The following is a 23,377-nucleotide window of genomic DNA, read 5'->3' on the forward strand; positions in this document are numbered from 1 at the left end:
GTCTTTTATTTTGACTATTCTCTTCCCAATTCTCTTCATCAATAGGCATTAAACTTAATTCCCAGTACCTGAAATGAAACCCTTACAAATGATGGCCAACTCTACACAGCAAAACATTAAAACAATATAGTCATCACATGCAGAGAATTCAGTTAATTAATTGTAACCCTAAACAACTAAACTCAGAAGATAAAATCATCCTACTCTGGCAATTTAGTAAGATAATGATTTTTTGTTAAAGACAAAATTAAACATACAACAGCTATAAATCAGCTTTCACATGTGCCAGTAAAATACAAAGCAATTACAGAACCCCCCCCACCTCATTTCTCACTACTGTTACCATCCAAGCTCTCTTGTACACTACATTCTCCCAAAACAGAACGCATCAACACAAACTGAGTTAGGATCCCTCCTGAATCTGGAGACACTAAAGAGGAATCACAAAATAAGCTCTTCTAAGGAACCCAGTTCGAAAGAGTCACCCTGAACCAGAATTTCCTGCATTATCTCCTTTCAATGTAAACAGAGTATGGATGATTCCATTTCTTTTGAGCTCCTGAATGGGGTCTAAGCTGAGCATTAGGATTGCAAAGCAGAGGAGAAAGAATCCCTATGACTGCTCCTAGACTTCAGTGAGTTCTGGAACAGAGACTAAACCCAGCAAACACAGCCCTGCTCCAGCACCACACTGGCACTTCCCCAAGAAAGAACATATGGACACAGCCTCCTGAAAGTGGAAAATAACTGGGTTTGGCATTGAATTAGGAGAAAAAACATTTCCTTCAAACTATAAACAGACAAAATTAGTATTAGTGGCTATTATGTTTTGACTACACTGCTCATTTGATGCCTCAGTTTTCTACAAGCAGTAAGATTGTCCTTGAGCTGATTTGCTGATGCATGCCCAGCTGTAATTATACACAGTTATATATACAGTTTTCATAGCACTTTTGCCTTTGGATATCTACATTACCTTACTTTCCTTGACCTAATTCTTCATTGATGTTTCTAAGATGTAAAAGTAAGGTTGGAATATTTGAAATAATTTCCATTGCTTGCTTAAATCTACACTATTATGTGGGTATCAGACACGTTTTTGTAGCAGCACCAAAGCCACAAATATATTAAATTAATTACATTATTCAGTGGCAAGTGTTCAGAGTTTATAGTCAATGCAACCACGAAATGAAAATATGCCCACATGGAAAACACATTTCTTGAAGAAATATTTACTTAGCACAGAGCTTGAAATAAAAATTTTAAAAGCCTTCTTTGAAAGATCTCCTTTCAAAACACTGTATCATAACAAAATTTATATACACAGTCCTCTGAAATTTTTACATACCCTTGCTTATTGCTTACAGGAATAAAACTTAATACAAGTGGAAATAGTTTTGTGTTCAATTTAATTGAATAATTATTTATCTATATGGAAAAGAGAAGACATCATTAAAGAGAAGAAACTACTTTTGATTTCTGAAGACATTATTAAGATGTGCTGTGTTCTCATTTTGTATGGTATTTTTAGTCATTGTCCCTGCAGTTTAAGGCAAATACTAGATTCTGATTTTGCATAAATTAGCTCAATTAGATAAAATGGCATAATCAAATATTCAGAAAAACTGGTTAAGCAAATCTAAAGCATGGATTAAAAAAGCCAAACTCAAGATTCTTGTCGGGAACTTGAAGACCTTTGCTGGTACAACTCACCTGAGTCATGTGAGGGCATCTTTAACCTTCTCTTAACCATGACCCATTTGACATCTGCATTTTGCCCTGATACTGTAGCAGTAAAACCACCCAAAATACTGCAGCAGCTCTTTCTGTACAAACAATCCCAAAGAAATTCCACACCCACCTGGCATCCTTCCAGGGACACGAATCCTTCTGGTCACCATTTCTACACTGCTGCTCAGAGGCTGCAAAGCCAAAGGCCTGATGCCATTAGTCTCCATTTCCCACTAATTCAGAAGGGCAACCCTTTCTTCTAACCCACACTGGGAACCACATCTCGGATAGTTTTGGCATTTACATGTCAAAGAAACACATGCACAGTCATCTATGGCAAAGGGAAGAACCACCACTGGAAAGAACAGAGCTATAAGAAGACCTAGACATGCTCAGAATTTCCTTCCTTCTTCATGCATTGTCTGAAAATGAAGTAAAATGTCAAAATGCAACTGTTTAAGTTAGTTTCAATGCATTCAACACTGCTGACTTTTAAAGTCTCTATTACATTGCTGAATTTTACAGGGTAGCTGCATTTTATTAAGTTCTTTATTGACTCATTAAGTGGCCCTCAATGGTTAAGTCATAAGAAGATAAATTATCATTGTGGTTTTTTTTATCACTTTTGGGAAGCTCTCAGGGCAGAGGCTATTTCTCTCCGAAGATCTGAAAATTGCCTATCACATGCTGGGTACCCCAAACAGTAGTAAAAACGCTTTTCTACTAAGACATTTCCTGATGAGTCATAGAGTGCCTTTAGAACAAAGCCTCATCTTCTTCAAAGTGCTCAGCTGTGGCATATTAAAAGTGACTGGTCTGAAGAATCAAAGAAAGAGAAATTGGATGGGCTGCAGCAACCCTGACTCAATACAGGCCCCTCCTGAGGGCACCCCAAAAGGGCCCAGGTTCTGTCACATTCATAATCCCATGATGCAAGAACAAACAAAGAAACCAGGAACAAATGACATCACTGAGCTTTCACTGTCTCACAGGAACATGCCAAGTGCTGCACTGTGAACAATGAAAGCCTCATTATGAATGAACCAACAGCCAGACACATGGATTACCTTGGTAACAGGAAATAGTAGGAAACTGAGGGCATAAGCAGCATTTGGATAGAACAAGAAAAACATTGTTCAGTTCTGAACTTGGAGTGAATCTTATGATAAATACTTCATCTCTTATGCTTCAATAACAAATACACAAAATGCTGAACAAGGAACTTCTTAAATACACATTCCTTATAGAAGAAGCAAAAAGGCTGAAACACATCTTTTAGCTACACATTTCCATACACACAATTCTTACCTCTTTAATTAAAGGAGTTCCCTACATACAGACATGTTCATATCCTGCTGTCCCATTCACCACAGATCTGAATTATTGTGTCTCAAGCACTCTCCATCCCTGGTCACACATTCCTACCTTGCATTTAATCCAAATACAGGAGCACATAGAATCACAGAGTCATTAAAAGGCCTTTACAGTCATGGCATCCAAACACTGACTCAGCACTCCTGAGTCAGTCAGTCACTCCAGGACACTGAACCCTGTCCCTAGATGCACATCTGCACATCTTTTAAATACCTCCAGGGACGTCAATCTTGTAGCTCTTAGGAGCTCTAAATACAAAAATTATGAACATGTTGCTGTCACAATAGAGACAGACAAGGACACCTGTTTCTTCACCCACAGCAGCCAATCTTTATTCTTCACAGCTCATATTTATATGGCTATCAGTGTTTAATTCTAATTGGTTAGCAACTTATTGTAATTCTGTTCATTGGTTAGAATTTGCTAGTGTATGTGTCAGCCAAAAACTTTCCTCTCTAGATATGTTTACATTCCTGTCTCCTGGGAAGATGTTTCACATGGGTAGAATCTTTCTCCTCACAGGTGCAAAGTGCCGTCCCACAAGACTAGATTGTTATGCAAACTGATTGCCACTGTTATAATTCTTTTCTCATGGGACCTTATCAGGCTAGCTGTTAGCTGTACCCAGCCCAAGCAGCAAGGCCTGAACCATGATCTTACAAGGCCTTTCTGTTGTAAGGTTTTACCTACGTGCCACATGTTACAGTTGAAACGACTCTGAAAGAATAAGAAAAGCAGGGTCATTCTTGCCTTCCTAACATAACTTATAACTCAAAGACACATACTGTTTATTAGCAGCTGTTCAAACTTCTATTTTATCTATCATCTTGACTGCATCACTTATTTTGAAGGCAATGTTCATCACTTCCCCAAAACTGCATGTTACAATCTCCCTTTTAAAAGCAATCCTCCATCAATTCAGAAAATGTACACACATTTTTCCTTGCACTTTAACTGCAATATTAGAGGACCATATACAGCACTTAGTGACAATTTTCCAGTACAGATATTGTAATCCTAAGCCAGTGCTTACCTGGTTTGAAAACCTCATGCTGACGTTCCGCTGCTCCTCGGGGGGTACATACCGGCCGATGGGGTCCAGATCTTTGGGACTCACTAATTTATCAGCTGAAAGAGAGTGAGAATAGAAATCCAGAATGGCTCGAGTACTTTCTGCTGCTTTTGTGAAGAAGCCATGTCAACTTTTGGGTTACAGCTGTGCTTTGTTTTAGATCAGCGACTTACAAAAGCATATTCTGAAAAATTCAGAATTCTATTAATTTTAAAACAAATGACTCAAGCATTGTTCTTGCTACAGCTAATTACGATACTGTAATATAAAAACCCAAGCCTTTATTTGCTCACAAAGATATGTTACAAGATTATACGCAGACAACAGACTCCACAAGTCACACAGAAAGCCCTTAATCCACAACCATGGAATTACTCTAGAGCTTTAACTATAAACTCAATGACCAAAAAAATTGTTTAGCTTTGAAGAAAAGCAGGCAACCTCTATCTCAAGGTAATTACATGACTTGAATCCTGGAAAGGACAAGATATATCAAAGGTACCTCTCAATATGTTATCTCAGGAAGAAATTGTGAAAAAAAATTTAAATATTTGAAATCTAGACGTTTCAACATGGAGTTGGGGGGGGAAAGCCCCACCAAACCTACAACCCCAGTATTTTAACCTTCTCCTGGAAAAGCACTGCAATAAAAACACACTATTAAAAAGTTTCAACAAATTCCTTGAATACAGCTTCGTAATCTAGTATGAGCTATTATACCCTTAAAATAAGCTTTCTCCTACCAAAATTGTATTTTGACAGGAAACTGTCCAAACTCGATCTAATTTCTAACAGAGAGTAAGTCACAACACATTTTCATTTCTTCTTTCTCAAAGTCAACAATTTTATAGCTATTCTTAAAAGCCCCAACACAAGGGAATAAGGTATTAATCTAAACCAGAAGTGACTCATGGCTACACTCAGCTCTGAAAACCAACAGGGCCTTGATCAGAGTGTTTCTGAGCACTGCACTGTGGAGTAAACGAAGGCAGCAGCTTAAATCTCAGAACATGCCCTGCCTGAAGGTTTCCTGGGCTAGGCCAGCACAGAGTGATGGGGCAGAGGGCAGCAGAGCACGGGCAGCACGAGGAGCCCTGGGCAGCTCAGGGGAAGCCCTGCCAGAGCCTTCTGCTGCCCAGAGCTCTGCCAGCCCTGGGTGCTGTGCTGGCACCAGGCAGCTGGACTGCAGCCAGGAAAGGAGCCTGCTCCTGGCTCTGCACTGCTCCTGCAGGGCCACCATCCACCACAAACCCCAAAATGCTGGATGATAAAAGATCACTATGGCAAATTGATGAACATAGTGACACAACTTACCAAACCCCATCTGAGCAAACCACTTGTCTAAGCTCCAGTCCACACAGAATTCTTATGCTGGCTAAAGGAATGGAAGCTACTTGAATTATGTGAAGTACTGCTAATGCAATAAAACTAATTAACCAAATAATTTCCAGATCAATGGGCTCTGCCTCACAGAGTTAAAAATAAGAGAGGTTTCCAAAATGTGTGTTCTATGGTTCTGCTGGTTTTAACACTGATTTACAGTGCTCTGTAATTAAAATATGTGGTGAGAATAATAGAATAATTTCATATTTAATAGAACTGTATCAATAGACTAATATAAAACTTAAGCTAACTGCTAGTGAATATTCATCACCATTATCACAAGCACAAGTGTATTGGACTGCAAAGCAGATTCCTTTGTTAGCTCCCTATCTGCATGAGCAGCTGCTGACAACATTTAATCCACTTGGTCTATAAAAATATTGCTAAAACTCTTAGTTCTAGGCAGCACTGAATCCACACAACAAGATATAAGAATTCTAAGGATAAACAAAGGAAAAAGAGCTACTGAACAAAAGACTGAGTGAATTTTCAGCAGCATGAAACAGCTGAATACCTGGGACTCCCTTCCCTTGCTCCAAAATGGGGACCTTAACATAAAGGTTTTACAAACCTCCTCATCCAAAGCAAGAAGGAAATTCTGTGAAAAACAGCATCATCACCTGCAAAACACATGCTTTGTTCCTTCAAAAACAATTTTTTCAGTTGCATAAATGTGGTGCCTCCTACAGTGACACACAGGCACTTTCACTGCCTGTTACCCAGCATTTGTAAGCAGGATCAAAATTTTGACCTCCCTATTTGTGTTTGCCCCTCTGTGGGAGGGTAAGAGTTGACTCAGGTTCATGTTGCTGCATTTAGAACTATACGGACCTCAAGAGGCAGAGCCCAGGCCCAGAGACAGCAGCAGGAGCTACAAAGGTGGTACCTGTGCTGCCTACACAGCAGGAGCGAGGAGGCTGAACAAACACAAATTAATTGATACCCTGGAGGCAACACAATGATTTCTGAATGGATAATGAAATGGGAAACCAATACCTTCCCAGATATCAAAGCATTTGGAGCCAGGCTTCCACTTAATTAGCAACCATCAACAAGCAAAGTAAGACACACAAATACTTTCACCAAGGACAAGATTGTTATTCAGGTAGATTTTCACCAGTAAGGAGCAAAATTGAATGCACCAACTCCAAATTAGTAGGAATAAATGGAGCTCCTGATATAACAACCTCTGATGAACACATTGCTCTAAGATCTCCAAATCCTGTTTGCAAGGACTATGAGAGAAGCAGGAAAAAATTACTCTGAAATTTGAATATTTTGAAAAAAAATCTTATAAATAAATAAAATTAAGAAGCAGTGTGTAAGAATGTTCAGCAAATAACTGAAACACAAGAATGTTTATGTCACACAAACAAGAGTTAGCAAACTATAAATAGAACTTATTTAACCAGCATTCTGCAGGTACAGAAACACACAAAGTACAAGATCAATACTAGCAGAACTACTACAGCAACCTACACACACACTGGAGGATTACTTGGCTAATACTCTATTTTTTTTTTTTAATTAACAGTGAGATTGCCTGGATTTACTTTGAAGTGTTGGCTAAAAGAGGAATTTTGCAAGGAATACAGCAAAACCAAACAGGTGGAGCATCAGACAGACTCCGTCCCTCTATACCTAAAGATATATCCACTGTTCTTGCCAACTGCTGAATTTTTAAACTCTCCTTCAATTTTTCTCATTTTTATTACCAACAGCCTGTTTTCCTTCTGTGTTAAGAGAAAAACAGTTTCCAGAACTCCGTCTGCTGATTACTAGGTAACTGCTGATCATGTTAAAATAAATATACCTTTCTCCTAAAAGAAATACTAAAGAAAAAACCCAACTGTGAAGATTTGTCTGGATTAGCCATTCTTTTTGCATTAGCCTATAATAAAATCATTCCAAGTGAGACAGAGTTTGTTTGTGACTGAAATTCACCATAACAACCTTCAATGGTCAGGCTTTGCTATGCACTTGCAATTGCTCATACAATTGAAAAGGGGTAAAAATAACACAGAGGAATGAATCATTAACCTTCTCTGAGACTGCAACTATTCAAAGTTTCAACTTGTCTTGCTTAAGCAGTCAATAATTTGAATTGAATGCTATAAATCACTTGCAAACATCACTGTTTATGTGCAGCTGATACAGTTAACGCAAAAAGCATCACATTAATATATTCTGTCATGAAGAAAAGAAAATAAGGGGGAAAGCCAGGAAAAAAATCCATCATCATGTTTAGATTTTCAGTACTCTATGAAATATTCCACTAAGCTTTATAGTATGCAGCATAAACCAAAAGTACTGCACAGCAATTCCCTTCTGTCACAGAAGCAGCAGAGCAGAGGACACACAGGCTACTCAAGGCCCATTCAGAACTGAAGGCAATGTTAGTTTAAACTCGAGGAGCAGGATGAGGACAGAAGCTGCAGGTGCTCAGCCCTCACCCAGCAGCTTGGCAATGATGTACACGGCCTGGCCCCACAGGAAGAGCTTCCCGTCCCGCCCGTTGTTACTGGGGAAGCGCCTCTGGCTGCCCGGGCTCCTCTTCTCCAGCTCCACAAAGTCCGCGGGCACGTAGTAGTACTTGGGCACAACAGGACACCCTGGGGACAGCAAGCACAGCCAGTGAGCAGTTATCACTGCCCTCATTACTTGATTGGAGTCCTCTAATAAAGCTGAAGTGGATCTAAACCAGGAAATATTGCACCCCAGTAACAGTTTGAACAGAGATTGTCATTCATTGTTTTCTCTGCAGTGAGGAATCCCCAAGGCAACGTTAAACTACTTTGTATTTCACCAGACATTTCCTCAGAATTTCTTCCCAGAACTGGTACGTGTCTGTGCAGCACCTGCTGTGCAAACTAAAAATAAAAGAAGTCACCTGAAGTAAAATGCTTTTCAGTTAAGAAGCCTTAACCCAAAGCAATGAAAGCTGGGTCCCAGTGGAACACTCAGGGTGTTGTGCCCCCCAGTTTAATACACACTCAGCATCAGACAACTCTTTCCAATAAAATTCCTGCTCAAAAAGAGTCAATTCAGTTTTGGATAATTTTATTAATCAAATTTTTAAAATGACTACTTGAATCTTGAAACATCATGAAACAAAACGGCATCACTTCTCTACTAGAAGATACATACATTTTATGTGGAATTATGTCATAGGTATTGCTGAGCTTTGTAAACTTTATTTCAGAAGTTTTTAAGTGGACATGCATCAGGAATTTAGAGACATGATTACAAATGATTGACCTAATTATATGAAACTGAAAAGCAAATTAATATGCTTCCTGGATAATTAAATTCCACCTTAACTGCTCTACTCTTTAATTAATTCGGATAAAGAACAGGTGATAAACAGAAAAAATCTGTAAAGTCTTACTATTTGCTTAGAAAAAGAGCAAATTACTGGGAAGAAGCAGAGAAAAAATGGAAAAGCAACAGTTATTAGAGACATTAGATTCAAATGAGTGAGGCACCAAAACACACAGAGAAATTTTAAGATGTGCCATTTGTGATGACATGCAACAAAAGGAACCACAAGAGAAGTTTAGTGTCCACAAACATTCACATACTTATTAGTAATCAGAAAAAAGCAACAACCAGCAAGAAAAATTTGCTACATAATGCAAATTTGCTAAGGGAGTGTTTGACTGCCTTACAGAAATTAGTTAACTTCAAAAACTTTAAAGAACAGGGCATATTCTGCATCCACTTGTGTAACTGTGCCACAGATGTAAGAACAGGTGACTGAAATGCTGACTTTTAAAATTGGATTGTTCTGTTCTCAGGCCATTTCTTTTCCTCCCACTCAAACTTATGGTCTTTTTCTTTTTTTTTTAACTGATTTTTGGATGGCTGTGCCTCTAGGCCACCACAAGCCTTGTCTGCAGTGTCACAAAAAATCTGAAGTGCCCAATTTAAATAAGAGACTATTTATAATAAAATGATTATATAGCCACTTTCCCAGCTCTAAGCTAGAAACAATTTCATATACATATACCAAATTATTTTTCAGAGCTTGCAAAATTAAGTGACAATGAATGATGTGAGCAATATTCAAGTGGGTCCAGGTGGGACATCAAAACAATCTGACTGCTGGTAGTTATTTTTACCTACAAAGTAGAAGTGAACTGTGTAAACAATGAAGCAGAAGTGAAGGAGGGGAGGAAGGAGTAGGCATAGCGTAAATCTCACTTTAGTATCAGTAACATATTTCCAGAAAAATGTTACTTTTATTATCACACTTTATGATGCAACGTGTCTACATAAAAAAGGTTATTTTAGAATTAGTATTTTGGCATCAGGAAACGTGATGTTCATACTTCTCATTTGCTCTGACCACAACATACATCAATAGGAAAGTCAGTATTTTTATAATTTCAGGTCAACAAAAAGCTACAATTGTTTCAGAAGAACAATTTCCAGATAATACCTTCAGGTGTGTGTTGAAGCAAAGGGTCCAGAAGATCCTGATATTCCTTTACTTGTGTAGGATTTCCTCTAAAAACACCTAAAAATAGACAAACAATAATTGATTTAATGGAAGAAATAATTATTCCATGACCTCAAAATTTATAAAAGAGGAAGAAAAAAAAATCCAGTGTTTACTTTGCAAAACTAAATATTAAGTGCCAACACATTAAATAGCTCATGTGAAGTAAAAGACTGAGCTGTAGATCACAACAGTCAACAGAATCAGAGTTCTCTGATGCTACTTTTGGGGAGACCCTGGTATGTTTGGGACTACCACTCCCTTCAAAGTTGTTTTAGCAGAACTTCCCAAAACCAATCTGATGAATACTAGCATGATTATTGTTAAGTTCATGGAAAGTTCTTAAATGAAAATATATATTAACAATACAAAACCCATTTCTGTTTACCAAAGAAACAATGGATCTATTTGACAAACAAGGGGATTTTTTAAAGAATATATTTTTAGATTTTTTTAAAGGGGAATGAGCTAGATGAACATTTTTTGCATTATAAATCTTACACTAACATTCCTTTTCAACCACCAAAATTTTTTTTCTCCCCATGGCTCTTTAACACTCCATCTAAATCCAAAGCTAGGCAAGTATTGTTCACTACCTTTTCAAATATTCCTGAGTGTATCTACAGGAATATTTACAGCTGTCAAGAAACACGAATGCAATCCAAGTTTGCACACAAAAAGGTGTGTTCCAAGTGACACAGTGAACATTTCAAAACAGTCAAGGATACTCATGACAGGAACAATCCCTGCTCCTCCCACGTCATTGTCTTTTTGCCACTGCTGTGTATACACTTCAGATTTTGCATGAGGGAAGCTTGTGGATTTGGAGATATTTGCACAAAATCTACTAAACGGAATTCTTCTATTTCCTAAAAGTGTGGCCCAGGCAAAAAGGACAATGACAGTATGTGCAAAGTACGTGTTTTTTAGGATTTTTCGTTAACAAGAGCATAAAATGCCTTTTCTACTTTTGTTAACCTCAGTCGAAGATGACTGTATTTTTGTTCTCAAAACTGCAAGTGGGCAGCATTAAATGTCAGTGCCTTTCTCCTCAGTTTTGGGCCTCACTCTTTGAAAAATGTCAAACATTTCTTTAGAAATACCAATTGTGAAACCTTATTATATCTTCAAACGCAGTATTTTAGTCTGTGGGTGGCCACAGAGGAGTCGAGGCTGATGGCAGATTTTCTGTGCCCCTCACTGTCTTTAGCTGAAAACTATTCAATGTGCTACAGGAGAAAGAAAAGATGGACAGATTTTAATCCATTTAAAAATCTTTTTGACAGTTGTAACCCTACTCTGGTTCCTCTTCAGACTTCTGTTCTATGCAAGTTGTACCTTCCATCCTGAGATCACCCTGTGAATTCCTTTGGTGTGTCTCCTGTCCTCACGTCAAGACTGAGGTAGTGTTGTTTCTGTTGTTCTTGCTTTGATTTTTTTATTTTGCTTTATTATTCAGACTGACTGCATGAAAAATCATGGCCAGGAGAAAGCTAAATCTTTCCTGGTTCTCTTTCTTTTCTGACTTCTGATTCAACTGGCACACAATGCTCAACTTGACAAGCCCTGGTGCACACTGAGTGTGGCAGCCAGTTCCCCCTCATTTTTCTTTCCCGTGCTGCTGTGAAGTTCTGATACATCTGAAAGTTTTTCAGGCTTAAAAGGCAATGCCACAGATTGAAGCTTTTAACCAACCCTTATTGAGTTATATTCTAAAAACAATTCACATTAGAACTGCTGATATACAGTGGGTCGGGATGCTTGGGGTTTTGTAACCCAGGAGGCAGAACTCTAAATGAGATATTTAGTGTCACTGCATCATGGTTTATTTTGGCAGGACAGGAAAATAATTTTGTATGTTTCCTCTAGAAGCTCATTGCTCTAATGCCTTTAAGGAATAGGAATGTAAAGCTATACTTACCATCAATTATCATAAAAATAAAAAACAGAGGGAATTCACATTCAATGCCATCAAAAAGCTGTAAAGAAGAAAAATTCATCACATTTCATCATTTTCATTTAAGGAAATATATCTGAATAATCCTGCAGAGTAATTTCTAAATAACAAAAGATGAACATGAATGCAAAACTATTTTAGTATATTTAGTATTGCTTCTTAATTCTAGGGGCAATTTAACTCTGCTGTGGCTCACTCTCAAGCAGAATATTTAAATAATCTACTTTTTATTTTTCACAGAGAAACTATGGGGGAAAAAAAGAAATAAATTTTCATTTAGATAACCTTAACTGATAAATACTGTGATCAAAAGCAAAATTGTTTTCCATACACTCAGTCTGTAGTCAGCTGTGAAATTAAATGAAATGACAAATAATTTCCTTATTTGTTATGTGAAACCAACTGTACCCTAAATGTAAATGAAAGCACATTCATTACAAACCAAGCCCATGACTCAGTGCTGACTTAGCAATGTCTGAAAAGCGCACATGCAGATTACAGAAGGCATCTGGTTGCCTCGAAGCCCTCAGGAGTGCCTGTGCAATTGCAGGTGCAGCACGTGGAGGGCGGCAGGGCTTTACCTTGATCTCTGCGGGTTTATAGTAACGGCGCGCTCTGTCCTCCAGCGCCGTCCTGTACCCGTCCCGCAGAAACCTCTTAAACCCGTATTTGCCTTTCAGCTTCCGAATGATTTTATCTAGTGTCTGACCAAACAGAACCTCATCATCCAAAGCAAATCCAGGATAACTAAGGCAGGGCAGAAGAGCTGCATCGGTATTCTGCAGGAGAGGGAGAAATAGGACATTACAGATTTAATTAGATCCCTGACAATTATTTGATGCACAAACAAAGACTGTTTAACTTACTAAGTGAAATGTACATTTGGAACATTATCTTATCAAAATCATAGTGCTAATACAGGAAAATAGTGTGCAAAATAAGACTTCTTAGGAAGCATCAGGATAAACTACAAACCAAATGCGCAGATATACTATTTAATTGATAACTTATTTAACTCAGAGTGTCACCTGTTTTACAGCTGATAATGTGCAGGCACAATTGAAAACATTATAAACCTTTGTGGTTTGAGATTCTTTTTTTGTTTGTTTTTTAAATGTATTCTCCAGCTTATTTCTGGAGGAAACACAAACATCTCGGTGTCTGTCATATGCTCAAAAAGAAGCCCAAAAGAAGCTCAAAAAAAGAAGCTCAAAAATATTTAATAAAGGTGCAATGCTGAGAAGTACCTATGATTAAATCATCATTTCTGAACAGCTTTTTCAGAAATATTCTTAGGGTGCTGGAACAAACAATCCTCTCTGATCTACAATTAAGAAGATATGGGAATAATGATTCCATGAAAAAAATATGAGCCACATTCTCGGGAACCATGTGGATCTCTTATAAATTAAAAACACAAGAAAAATTACTAACTAAAGCATCACCTCTACACATAGGCTTCCAGAAACACACAAAAAAGTACCCTTTCATGCTGACATAGTCAAGATAATCAACTATTTCAAATTTCTGCCAATAGGACTGACATGATTTCTGAATGGATAATCTATTTTATCTTCCATAAAAAGAAGAAAAGAACACAAGGATTTCTATGGGATGAGTTATAAAATCAGCTCCTGTTGGAATATTTTAAGTCTCCAGCAAATAAAAAACAGCAAGAGTTTTGAAAGACCATTTGACTATAAAAAAGGAGCTGACAGTGCCTTTTATTTTAATTATCCAGCACCACAACTCTGCTGTAATTCTTCTAGACAATAAGTAAACTATTAATGTTTAAGATTAATAGCCTGCTTCATGAACAAAACTGCTATTATATTCCAGAATGAATAAAAAAGCAAAACCCTATTATCACTCATTTTAAATTACTGATTCTCTAAAACCAAATTTATGTTTGAGGCAAGCACTGAAATAGATGTTTTTTAACTAATCTGTACTTATGTCACTTAGATTTACTCACTAAGGAAATACATTTGTAATGGCAATTTAAAACAACAAGAAATTGTTCATATTCACCAATTTATGATAAGCCAACCTTAAAGGTTTTTTTCCTAAACAAAAGAAAGAATTAAAGTTAAAACAAAGGGTTTCAAAAGTGCAGACATAGCGTATAGTGGAAACTAGGCCAAAAGAAAAACAAATCCCCCAAGGCTGCAAATTTCACTTAAGTTATTTCAAATTTCATTTCAAAATTGTCTAGAAAGCTACCAAAAGGTTACCATTTTAATCTAAGTATTAAGAAAATAAAGAGCACCATTGTAATTCCTGTTCAGAAAAACAACTACATCACAGTGACAATAAAGAAGCAAAAATTTAATACCTTCCCAGCAAATTTTACCTTTATCAAGCAGATCAGAAGGTCCACCATAAAACTAAGAATTCATATCCACTTGTTTTCTCCACACTCTATAGAGGTGAATTTCTTTTAATGACTTACATGAGACCTTGACTCCCTGGGCAGCAGTGAGCACAGGGTCTGCCTGTTCCGGTTATGGGCATCAAAATCCACAAAGATGACAGACCAAGAGCAGCCCTGTGAACACAACATTGCATTTGTTTGAGGCAAAGGGAAGAAGGTTGCTGCAGCCTGCTGCAACTCACCGGTTCTGTATTTCATTTGGGTTCTGTTGGCACTGCTTGGTAGCTGAAAATCTTAATCAGAAAACATTGCATGACATCAAGTTGAAAATATTTTGATTTTTAAATATACTGAAGTATAGTCAAAATGAGATAGCTTTATCACTGATTAGTAATTATATGATTCATTCAAGCTATTAACTCTTCTATTAATTCTTGAAAAACGAGGCCTGTATTAAGGACAAACAAAAAAGAGTACTTGTTCCTCCCTGTGAATGCAAGAAATGTTCTGAACAGTGATGCTGAATATTCCATTACAAGTCAGTTAGAACACAAACAACTGGATATTCAGCACAGGTACTGCCTTGCAAAAGGACTTTCGTAGCAAATAAAAATGGTCTGCTTTTCAGTCATTGTATGGTCTTGCATTATCAACATCTATTCCTTAGCAAAATCTACTTCCTAACAGAATCAGTAATTTTACACTATATTTCTCTGTCAATTTCTTGATGTTTCCTGAAACATCAAAAAAAAATCCCCCTGGCTGAGATAGAGTTTAAACAGAGTCAATAGCATTTAGAGCTATTACTAGTAGGCAGTGTCTTGCAAATTCAGGTCTGTTAATGAACAAGTATCTCCTTATATGTTGCAACCAATAATGAATCTCAGGATCACTCCCCCACTGCAAGGCACAGTAAATGTGAATTCATTCCACTATGGTCATAAATCCCAGAAATTTTCATAAATCCACCAAACTTCTCCCAAACAGCAGTCAGTTTCTTTGGTATACTACTTTCCTAGGAAGACTGCTCCAGAGCCCACCATTCTAATTATTAAAAACTTCAATTTCCAGGGAAGTTTCTACATAAATACCTCACCACCCTTCTTTGTGTCAGTACTACCATCCACTGAGATGCCTTTCCAAAGGGTTTTATTCTTACTTACTCTTTAACTGCACTCTAATTATACACAGTTATCATAAAAATACTCAGCTTTTACTTGACTAGGGTAAACAAAACCCTAAACAATTTTTTCCACTGTCCTCATGGAAAATAATGTTTTCTCAGTCGTTCTAGCAAGATATACACTGCCTTGCGCTGCAGTTAGAATGGACACAAATAATCACAGTGCTTTGATGATTTGTTAACTTTCTTCTTAGTGCAGATTTTGATTATTCACAAATCTCTAAACTCATCTATAAGCCTTGAACACAACCTACATGTGCAGTTCCAAAGTCTGCGCTGCAGGGAAGGATTCTCTGGGGATTCAGGAGCAGGCTCATTTGCATTTCATAAACCCACAAGCACCTTGTTTGACAAATGAACTATTTTTCACTTCTCTAAAGACTGTAAACCTCTGGAGTAAGAACACTTTACGGAGACTTGATTTATGGAAGGAAAAAAAAAAAAAAAAAAAAAAGAAGAAGAAATAAAAGTTGTTTTTGCCCAAGCCAATAGAGGGCATGCAGCTCATACACAAACAACTCTGTCCAGATCAGCCTTTAATGTGCTCCTCTTGCTGTGAGCAGTGGTCCCCCAGCAGTGATTTCTGCAGGTTGTACCTGTGCAGCTATGGGTGCAAACAAGTCTCTTGAGGGGCCCAAGAGGATTTCTCAAAGCCACTGGAACACAGCTGGAACTAAGCACAAAGGCAAACTCTGCATAGACTGAAGGCCAGAATGGATTCTGTTAATGCCAGCTACAGATCTCAGAAATAAACTCTCAAAGTATTTAGACTGGTTTTGCTTCAGCAATTTATTTATCCACTTCAGAATTCAGCCAAAAAAAAATTGAAAAAAACTCCCTCAACAGCCACATTTACTGGTGTTTGAAACTGTTGGGAAGGTAAAGATTGTAGATAAATGTCATTTTTGAAAAAATAACAGTGCATGTACAGTGTCTGATCATTACTGAAGATCCTTACTACCTCCTAGGTCTGAACACTTGACATCAGCTTTTAAAATGTATGGCATCTCTCCTTCATATATACAATTTTCTAAACCATCAATTTGGAATTCTTTTATTTTAACTACAGACTACTGTAGGTATAGCACCAAAAAGAAAGATGTACATAGAAGGGGAGTACACAGCAGATCTAAAAGTCTCAGGAAAGGCTTGTACTCCTAATGGATCCAAGCCACATGAAAGGATGAGAAGAGACTTTACGGCTGTGCAACACACTGAAATTAAAAACAGGTAAAAAAGTGGGATTATAGAAAAGCAGCTTGTTAAAAGTCATGATCAAAAGCCACATGAAAGAAGCAGACAAAAGGAAGGTAATGATTGAAGGTGGAGGCATATTCTAGTATCAGCAATAGATAAATTTCCAAAGGAAAAAAACATTTTGGCAACAAAATTATTTTTCAGACTAAGCTGCAATGACTTCAGAATTTTTCTAAGGAAAAAACCCAAGTGATTCTTGATAGTCAGGGCACTAATGATTTTATCAGATAAATTCTGTACCTGAAACAGCAGCAATCAGTTTGCAAACTGGCTTCCGTTAAAGCTGGAATCTAACAAACTGTGCTAGATACTTCTAAATATCCTCTGATCAACCCTGTAAATCATTATTGCTAACAAAAAAGGAGGGAAAACAAACACTTCTATTACCTGATTTCCAAAGAGATTGAAACCATTAATTGCTTCTAAAGCTGCTTTTGCCAGTCCCACGGAGCTGAGGAGAAAACAAAACAAAAACCCAGAGGCATTACAATTCAAGCCCAGGCTAAAACTTCACACACTTGACAGCTTTCAGTGCCATGATCTTTTCCTCATTTGAATTTCGTGCTCAACCTTTATGTTAGTAAGATGATGATGCAGCAGATTTGGGGTTGTTTCAGTGGTAAGTTGCTTTTTCTTTTCTCTGAAATACTACGCAGCGTTTTTATTTCTCTTCTAATGTCAGAGACCATCTGGCAAAAGAACTTCTGTTCTCACCTCACTATCAGACACCTGGCATTATGTATTTCGGGGTCTCTCTGATAGCACAGGCAGAGGATTTACTTCAGCAGAATTTTTCAAAGCAGTTCTCAAGCACTAAACTTTAAAAGACTGATTCCTAGCTTTCAATGTAATAGAAGAACTCATCAATCTGAATTCACAACAGAAGGATTTTCTGATGCCAACCATATAGTGACACATCTTTTATTTCACTTCATCACAAAGAAAACAGGACCCAGAAATTCCATCAACAAGACTTGAAGTTAGCACTCAAATTTTAAGACACTATGGACTAAAATCACGAATAAGTATATAATTTAAAAATCAAATTCTATATTAAAATAATTAATCATTATATAAATTCTACAGTACAGACAAAAATATACATTTTAACAAAGCCTTTTCATTAAAAAAGTGTAGTTTTTTGTTTTCCTTGTGAGTATTAAAAAAAAAGTGAAGAAACATTCTCCCTTCAGTTTGATTCCTCTCTTTTTCTCAGTTTTAAAGAACACAATTATAGATAGGCCAACTTGACTTATGTCTATCCAACTGCAGTAAGGAGCTACAGCATTTACACATGAAACACCACAGTTTCTGCATGTTGATTCCAAAATTCCAGACATTACGGTCACAGGGCAGCTAAAAGCAATATGTTACATGAGCTATTTCCCAAGAGTGCCAGAGTTCACAAAGAAAGTGTAACAGTCCCAAGTTTCCACAGTTGTGTCCAATGCAAACCCTCAGGTTGGGAAAGGGCCTCAGTGGTGACAGACAAGTGCAGGACTGCAAACACTCCAGAGTCCAGCTCATTAAACACCTTTTACATTCTCTTAGGCAGTCCGGTAAAACAGACTCAGAGCAACCAGTGAAACAAATACTTTATTTTGTTTATAAAACTAATTAATGAAATACTGAGTTATAATAAATATTCAGATAATCAACACTAACAACTCCTCACATCTATGTAAGAGGAGTTGTGACTCTATTGACAAACAATCTCATGATCCAGCCCCCCATTAAAAGATTTACAGCAATTAAATTGGCAGAAATCTGCAAACACGGACTGTGCTTCCATCTTTATTTCTCTATACTCCATGCAGCAGTCTGGGATGGAAGCAAACATTTTACCTGACTCTAAATAAACTGATTTTTAGTGTCTCTTAATGTAAATTACAAACTTTCAAATTATTACTAACAAATCCATATTTTAAATATGGGCTCTAATTATGATTACACAGAAAATATAGAAGATAATGAAAACAATTCAATGCAGTTACAAAATTTGTTTTTTTAAGTATTACTTTACCCATGTTGGTGCTAATATTAGAAATATTTTAGACTGATTTCACACTTTATCATTTATAAAGCCCCATGTTCCTTTCTGAAACCCTGCCAGAAATAATACTCCTGGGTTTCAGTTTTAATTGTTCAACAAGAGAAAGCTGACCAGCTTAACCACAGCCTGCTCTGAGCAGCTGCCTCCGTTTGATGCCTTCTGATGCTGAAAGCTTTTAGAGCTGGAGAATGAGATGAAGAAATAAACTGAACTCAGAAGAGCTGGGAGTGTAATTATTTTTCTGGCTTTGTTTCAAATACCTAAAAATGAAGTAATTGTTCTAAAAAATGCTTTATTCTAATTATCACCTAGCCATTGATCAAATAAATTGGCATGATGACTCAGAACAGAACTTTTCAGAGGAATTCAGTATTATTATCAAACTGTATACAGAAGATAAAAATCAGAGAAATCCTGTACAGAGGCTGTATTACATGTTAAAATCTCCTATTTCCCTTTCAAGTAACATCCTAATATCAACATGATATATTTTCAGAGTGAGAAAAAAGTTACTGACAAAAGGCAGAGGAGTAATAAAATGTTCAGTTGGAATTCAGATAACATAAAACTACTCAATCTAGCTACAAAATAGGATGATACTGCTTGAAAATAAATTCAAGGCAAACATGTATTGCTTCCTTGAAAGCAATACTACTCTACTCTGCAGACTCAGTCATTATTCTACAATAAGACTAATTTAATAATTTACTATAAATCATCGGCATTTTTCTACCTCTAGTTAATGAAAGCCCCTGGAGACTTCACTACTCTCACCATTACCTGCCAGTGACCATATAAACATCCCAACATTGCCAATCACTCCCTTCACCACACACACAAGTACTACTTAGATTATCAGAAGTTTCACGGGTAAATGACAAGAGGAAGTCACTTTAAAAGAAAAAAGTCTGTGAACAGCCTTTGTATCAAGTGTTTCTTTACAAGAGCGAACAATCACACAGCACAGGGCACTTCAGGACTGTGATCGCACTTCACACTCATTTCATTCCTACTGATTAATGCCTTCCTGTTGGGCAAATTGCTAAAGAGGTTCTGTAATAAGCATTATGCTTGTCTTTGTATAGAAAATACATTCCTCATACTCCACAATTTAGTAACAAAAGAAATGGAGTGTCTTAACAGAATGAATTAATGGCAAAATGTAGTTTAATAAATGTGTTCCTTCCCCCACTCATTAAGCCACTATGAACAAACTGTACTGACCTGTGGGTCTCTGCCTGGAGAAAAAGGTGTTCACTTGGAGATGGGCCCAAAACAAAACCTCACCCAAACCCTCATGAAATACTCCTATGAGAATTTCACAGGATCATTAAATCATTGACCAGAAGGGACATAGGGAACTCATCCAGCCCAACACAAAACCTCACTTGAAGCCCAATATCACAACCAAAACCAATTTAAGGAAAGCACAGCCAGACAGGTCTCACAATCCTCTAAGGATGGAGATTCTGTTTTGAGCATCCTGTCCTTTCCTTCTCTGTGCTTCAAATGAAAAAGTTTTTTCTTAACGCCCCCAATGAACCTCACCAGGTGCAATCTTTGGACTTTACCGGAGCTGCCAATTATTTCAACGTGTCAAGGATTATCAGTCATAATGCCACGGGTAACATGTGACCCTGAGCCATATTTAGGGCAGGGGAAGATGAAACTAACCCAGAAAAACCACTTCCAGCTTTCTAAAAGAGGTTTAGTAAACACATTTGAAACAACATTTATAATTCTCACTCTTTTTCAATTGTTGGATTCATCCCCTCAGTTAAATGCCTGAGGGCAAACACTAAAATTTGCATATTTTTAGCAAATGTAAATCAAAATACACCTTCAAGTATATCCACCCTTAATCCCCCTCCTGTTCAATTTCTTGTCTCCATCCCAGTGCTGTGCATTTCAATTGGCACACCAAGCACCATTCAAGAGAATGTGAAAAGTAAGCAAATAAGAAACAAAATTCTACATCACTAGTATTTTGTAACTATATAACCTAACACAGAACAAGGAAGGACAGCAATATGCTATATAGTCCAGAGAAGAGTAAGAGTGAGGCTCTGCAGTTCCAGATTTGGAATATGAGGAAGCTGCACTTTGGCAATTTCCTAATTCTCACAGAGCATATGGGAGGTGTCAGAGGCACCTTGCAGATGCCTGCAGAGCAGCTCGATTAAACAGCTACAGGACAAATTAATTTTTGTGAAGTTCAGCCGTATGGGAAGGGATCACACCACAATAAAAGCTGTTACAAATCTTGCCTTTGAACCAATAAAAGACATCAATTTGCATACATCAGTGAGGACGTGCTCCACAGAGTGTTCTGCTATTTATCGTTTATCAGAAGTGTTTGGAGCTGCACTATGAGAGAATACGGAGACTGTGAAGGCTTAAAACATCTGCATCTTTTAACATGGGCCATAATGTGCAGCTATTATCCACAGACTTCCAACTGTATAATATCTTCTTTGAACAGAAAGCCTCTTCCAGTAAAAGACAAGATTTACCTACTCATTCTGAAAGCAAACACAGCCTGTATGCAGACTTCCAGCAGAGGTTTTAAGTGTCAGGAGTGCACCATCCTTAACACTGACCCTGAGGAGAGCACTTTGGAGTCCATAATCACAGACGACACACATCCATCATTTGTGAGTAGACCTGATACTCCTAATTGCTTCATCAATTTAAAACAAGAGGCTTTTTATAGCTCTCTTTGGTAGATACAATCGGAACACAAAGTATAAAGAATATTTCAGTGTACCCAGGGCTTTCCTCAATAATATCTAAATATGTCCTTTGATGCATGTTCCCTTTCCATTTTTCCTGATTTATGAGAAGCAAGGAAATTGCCTACCAGCTTTCTACAGTGAAGCAGAGTATCCATATGTACACAAAGCAAGATAAATAGGGGCAATACTTGTTTCTGATGACCAAAGTCTACTCCTTAAATTAGGACCAAGCTCTGTGCTTCCCTTTGTGCTAGCTCAATGATCTGTTAGATTGGCCCAGTCCATCTCACAAAACTTTTACCCTTAGAAAAACCAACCTATAAAAGTCGGTCTAGATTAAGACAAAACAACATGCCCATTTCCATCTGTTTAAAAGATGCTCAGTTTTCTCTGGAGGAAATTCACATACTGAATAGCCAGAACACTGTGAACAACAAGAGACACAGGAGTGTCAGTGCTCCTTTTGCACGTTTCTACAAGGTGAGATGTGCAAAGAAGCATTTGAGTCTCTATGTGAATGCTCACGTAGTCTGGCATTTGACAATTTTACAAACACAGTAGGAGAAAAGAAAACTAGCAGAGTAATAAAACAGATTGTATAACAACAACCTGGATTTTTTAGCTGTCATATTGATACGAAGGTTCTATAAAGGCCAGAAAAAACCCACCTAAATTAAGAGTTTTGCTGCAAGGACATGTTACTATATCTATAGGTTAAAATATACATGCCTGCATGTGAACTTCAAAAAATAATTAATTCTCAATTGAGAAAACTGATTTCTTTAGCAATATTGAAGACTGGAAGAAATGTACATTCTTTGCAAGCCCTTGATAATTAGGATGGTCAACAATATTTTAAAAACCCTAATATATCCAAGCTATTGCCATTTATATGATTAATAAAACCTGAGAAGTGAAAAAGTGAGAAAATAATAGTGCCACTACGAAAAAAGAAGTTGTCAGATTACAGATTTGATCCTTGAAGGCAGACAGCACATGAGCAACTCCTCTGAGGTGAGGAGGACCACTGCAGCATTAAAATGCTGCCAGCATTGCTCCCTGACCCTGACAGGGTTCAGAACTCGAAGCATCAGAAGAATCTGGAAAAGAGCCCAGGACCAAGCTGCTCTCCAGTGATCAGCATCTTCTTCCCACCACGGTGGAGACAAGAAAATCTAAAAAGCAGGATATTCCTGACCAGTTTTGTAAATCCCATTCCAATCCCACTGCACACGCCTCAAGACCCTGAGCTGTTCTGAACACAAGTCTCAGAATTATATGCATGCAGCTGCACGTAATTATTGGAATTTGAATACTCAAACAGCTAAGCATCCATGTGGTTATTTCAGCATGCATATCATGATGAAATTATCTTCACATTTTCCCAAAATACATCCCTCAGTCTTTAGAGAACCTTAATTTAATACAAACAGTATTTTCATGCATTATTATTTTTAGCTCACCCCATGAATTCCTTTCATTCATTTACTTGCTTTGACTAAAAGAGCTCCATTTGCTCACCCACCTTGAGTGCAGCTCTGGACTGCCATTGTTGTATTTGCTGCCTCTTTCCCAGACACCATAATCTGGTACACGATAGGCTCTCTCCACACAAAACACAAGGTTCTGGATAAAGGACACCTACAGGAAAGAAAAGTGACCGAAGGAAAATGAAAGTACAGTTTTTCTGGTTTTTTTCCAAAAGACAAAGCTGCTATTCCTTGTAACTGTTCTTTCCATCCTTTTCTGTCTGAACC

At 37.5% G+C, this 23,377-nt stretch overlaps 1 protein-coding gene across 4 annotated transcripts in view; it reads right to left on the reverse strand.

Moving 5' to 3' along the window:
• The window catches only part of PHKB (phosphorylase kinase regulatory subunit beta), a 70,575-nt gene that overhangs the window by 28,297 nt on the left and 18,901 nt on the right, over nucleotides 1–23,377 (reverse strand). For all 4 annotated transcript variants that reach the window (XM_066327897.1, XM_066327898.1, XM_066327899.1 and 1 more), the window contains 8 exons: nucleotides 23,146–23,261; nucleotides 17,220–17,283; nucleotides 14,471–14,566; nucleotides 12,600–12,797; nucleotides 11,983–12,040; nucleotides 10,002–10,079; nucleotides 8,014–8,172; nucleotides 4,139–4,233 (listed from right to left, as the gene is read on the reverse strand). In XM_066327897.1, the coding sequence (XP_066183994.1) occupies nucleotides 4,139–4,233; nucleotides 8,014–8,172; nucleotides 10,002–10,079; nucleotides 11,983–12,040; nucleotides 12,600–12,797; nucleotides 14,471–14,566; nucleotides 17,220–17,283; nucleotides 23,146–23,261 (864 nt within the window). The remainder of the gene's footprint in view (nucleotides 1–4,138; nucleotides 4,234–8,013; nucleotides 8,173–10,001; nucleotides 10,080–11,982; nucleotides 12,041–12,599; nucleotides 12,798–14,470; nucleotides 14,567–17,219; nucleotides 17,284–23,145; nucleotides 23,262–23,377) is intronic.

This window comes from Sylvia atricapilla, chromosome 12 (assembly GCF_009819655.1).
Source record: "Sylvia atricapilla isolate bSylAtr1 chromosome 12, bSylAtr1.pri, whole genome shotgun sequence".
NCBI lineage: Eukaryota > Metazoa > Chordata > Aves > Passeriformes > Sylviidae > Sylvia > Sylvia atricapilla.